The sequence below is a fragment of the Cupressus sempervirens genome, chromosome 1 (genome assembly GCF_028749045.1).
Source record: "Cupressus sempervirens isolate cs-2001-9-10 chromosome 1, ASM2874904v1, whole genome shotgun sequence".
NCBI lineage: Eukaryota > Viridiplantae > Streptophyta > Pinopsida > Cupressales > Cupressaceae > Cupressus > Cupressus sempervirens.
This window is the reverse complement of record NC_143118.1, coordinates 443,299,568-443,303,639: the sequence shown is the minus strand read 5'-3', so window position 1 is coordinate 443,303,639 and position 4,072 is coordinate 443,299,568. Positions and strand designations below refer to the sequence as shown.

The window sequence follows — 4,072 nt, the reverse complement described above, 5'->3', positions numbered from 1 at the left end:
CATCTTACAAGCCTAAAAATTGCTCTTGTGGTGTACATATTGCTTATGCTTTAATTGTCAACATTTATTTTATATGTATAAACTGCATTCATCTGTTAATTAATCTGTTTGTTAACCCCCACCATATAAGGAAGGAAGGAGGCATAAAGGAGTAGGTAGATATAAGATAATCATATCAAGCAGATGTTCATCTTGCCAGCCAGAGTGAAGATCTGCTATTGGGCTTACATAGGACAGTCAAGAAGCCCTATTATGATCCCCTCTCCAGCTCTACCATGATAATTTATTAAGGCATATATATGAAAAGCAAGTACAAGCACCCACCATGTAGACCATCCGAATGGATGTCCATGTTGCTTGTCACTGGGGCCAGGTGGCTGCATGTTTGCTCTTGAGCTTAGTGTTGGATGGCTTCGGATGAACCTATCATGCTTTTTCCTCCAAATCCTAATGTGTTTGACTAGTAAATACAGATATCGTACATGTATTGATTTAAAGATTATTACATGCTATTATCTAACTCTAATAAATGAACAATTGGAAATATATGCATGTATGTGTAACGTATCCAACTGGTTGAAATTGTGATTAAAGGGAAAATTCTAGATTACATCTGGAAGGGACATTACAAAAGGTAAGCAAAAGGCTAGGGTACATATCCCAGGTGAGTTTAGCAAAACAGATAGCTCATTTGAAACGCTCTTAAATTAACCATGATAACATCTGTTTACAGAAAGATATCACCTCGAAATACAGATTGATGTGATTGGAAGATGTTAAAACTCTAACTGGTAAGATATTTGCTTCTTACACCTATAAATCTTAACGCCATTTCATATAAGGCAAAGTAACCGGACAAGAAATGTTATGAGAGCACCAAAATCAGGCTTCTAAAATCTCCAAACATTCCTGTACGTTGAGAGGATTATATTCCCAGGCTTACTGCAATAAACTACTTGTTTTGTGATTTTCACAAAGAGATCTCTAAAAAGTCATACCAGGATAATACTTTTCTTGGTCTTAGATATCATTAATGGAAATCATGGTGTGCATTAAACAAATGTTGCTGCATCCCTTGATAATAAACAGCAGATGTAGGTTCATGATTAATGCACATGAAATCAATCAGATTTAGATAACCAGATAATATCAGCCATAGGAGGTTGTCATAAGCTGATTCTGATCATGAAAACAAGTTACCGACTTCTTGTGGGCAATTTCACATTCAAAATGGATATTTTTCTTCAATGTGAAGATTTTTGTTGCTTACAAATAAAGTAAACCGTGAAACAAGAGTATAATCCAGATCAGAATGTCATTCCAGTCATTCTCGTTTTCCAGTTCAGCTTACTCTTGGATCTAATCATCTATGTCACACATCTCCTATAGAATAGAAACTTCCCAGCTCAGATTACATTTGCAGTCCATAAAGCCATATTTGACACATCACAGCATTCCATCAAAAATTACTTTGTGGGCTAATACCAAAGATCATATATTGTGTTTAGTGCATCTCAGTCATGAGTATTAGAACTTTGAGACTCAATTTTGTATCTTTGATTTTCCATTTGAATGTTTGCAGCTTGATGGCACAAAAGATTGGACACAAGAACCGGACTCTTATACAATATCTGAGTTATGCATAATAAGAAATTACTGAGATTAAAGCCCAAACTTATATGAAGTGAGACTAGCTGTCAATTCATTTTTCTATTCTCATTTGTTTGTGCACTGCAATAAAAGGTGAGAAAAGTACTGCAACGGCTTAACTGGATTTTTCAGCATCTGGATGCCGAGTTTGTGAAATAGGAGAAACTAATGTTTTGCCTGCCATGAAACCTTTGGTATCGTAGGGATGTTTAATCGCACCCACAGAAAGAACATGCCTACAAGAGCGTTATTTTGTTTCTCAGCTGTTACGGTGCACTGTTTAAAAGTGAAGAACTAAGCTCAAAGCTGGCCTACAAGTACAGAGCTAATGCTAAAAGCAATACATGGCGGTGATCCAGGGATTAAATCTAGTCTCGGGAAGAATTGGTATTGCCCCACCCTGCAAACTGGATACACCAAAAGAATCTCCTCTTTGCAAACCTTGCAAGAGGGTTTGCCCTGCCCAATTAGGTGTAGGATAAATAAAAGAGAGAGCATGTGCATGCACGCCTGACTTTAGGTGTTTGAACGTGTTAATGTTGCAAATTGATGAGAATAACACTTAAAACAAAACTATGAGATAAACTCAGAAACAGGCACCCAATTGCCAACATAATTTCTTAAACAAGAAGGCAAGGCTTGTTTCCAAACACCCACATCAGGTAAGGACCCTGTCAATGCTATGGAGCTATCCTCCTTATAAAAACCTAATCTCAACACAAAAACCTCACCAGGAAAAACCTTATCGAGGGCTCGCAAGGTTTCATGCAGGACAACGTGGCCATCCCTCGAAGGGTTATCGGCTTCCACACACTTGCCCCCACAGTTAACCATTATACGCCCACCATCTTTGAGCCTCTCTTTCAGACACTTCCAAGTTCGAGGACTTTGCAAATCAGGGATCACAGAACCCCGTGAAAACAAATCAACAATGAGACCTGAAAACCCACCTGGAACATTGGCCTCCAATGCATCCCCAATGTGCACGCCGAGCTTGTCTTGATAATCACTTTCCAGCTGCAAAAGGTCAAAGTATTTTCTGCCAACGGATATGACCATGGGGTCAAGCTCCCACCCCTGTATATCAATCGAGGGCCAGAGGTGAAGCAGAATATGAGCTGCCGTGCCTGCGCCCATTCCCAGTATCCCTAGGGTTCCTTGGGGGAGAAGAGGGGGAAGTGTGGCAAAGACATCATAGTAACTCTGTGTTAGGATTTTGTACCTGTAATACATGCTATGGATGTTTCCAAGCTTATCCAACAGAAGAAGCCTTGCCCCAGCCAAAGAGTGGTCTGCTCTTCTCGAAACCTGTAACACCCTAATGTAATTGTGTTTACTTCTGCCTTCAAACAGTAGTTTTACTTCGTCCGTGGACATACAATTGGCCCAGTTCTCAGGTATCACAGAATCATTGCCATCTACAGAGCTCCCTGCTTCATCTTCTTGAGCGATTTCTGTAGTAATTGTATTTGGATAAGGCTCTTCTGCTTCAGTTTTGTTGACCGCACGGAAACCAGATGACGACGGATTGGGCAGAAGAACGGATGCCTTAAAAACAAACTTTTGGGGGTATCTACGATTAGACTGGAATATAACTTGGGTATAAATGCTACGCTTTCCTGCAAACCGCCATTCTAATAGTGATGAAGAAGTGTAACAAATTCTGAAAGATTGCCCAGGGCGTCCAGGCCCTGCAATTGTTTGAAGCGAAAAAGGAGCCATAAAGTTTTCCGCGGTTAGCAATCCTCGTATTTACTATAACTAGCATTTGTAGCGAAAGGAGGTGTAATAGTTAGGCCGACTATCCTAATTTGTATCAAAGTAATAAAAGTGAGAAAGATGCAATTTATTTTGGATTTATTATGTAGATAGAATGGACCACATTGAAATTCTTATATTTCAATCACATCTTACCTTTAAATTTATATATTTAAATCACATCTTATATCTAATAAATTCACAATGAGAAATTAGTACAAAGTATTTGTCCGATGATTCTATGACTTCTATATAAATCTATGAGTCATTATAATTACTGTCATAACAAAAATCTTAGCTAAATACTCATTTGAACCCCCCCTACTATTCTATGCCTGGGGGGTCGAATAATCTACCTCCGCACCGGGGGGGCCCACCCATCCTCGGGAACTCTAGTTGGGCCCTCCCACCCAACACCATAATAGACCTCCCGTCTATATATTGCCACCCACCCCAACTATATCTTCCCACCCCCCCTATAATAGAATAGGCGACGAAGAGTGAGTATCAGGGTAGGGTTGATTCTGAGTACCAATATCGAGTCGCGTGAACTCGGCTTTCGGCTGCTACTGGTATCAGGGAAAGCTATATTTATTATTTATTTTAATTTCTTAGATACAATTAATTATATTTTACAATATGAAAAATAATAATATGTTCAAAC

General features: G+C 39.1%; 1 protein-coding gene across 1 annotated transcript; it reads right to left on the bottom strand.

Annotated features, from left to right (window-relative positions):
- Positions 1-1,534: 1,534 nt before the first annotated feature.
- LOC149578208 (uncharacterized) lies at positions 1,535-3,443 on the bottom strand. Its single transcript, XM_089827803.1, has one exon. It carries the CDS (start codon positions 3,370-3,372, stop codon positions 2,224-2,226), a length of 1,149 nt encoding a protein of 382 aa, XP_089683929.1. The 5' UTR covers positions 3,373-3,443; the 3' UTR covers positions 1,535-2,223.
- Between the last annotated feature and the right edge of the window lie 629 nt (positions 3,444-4,072).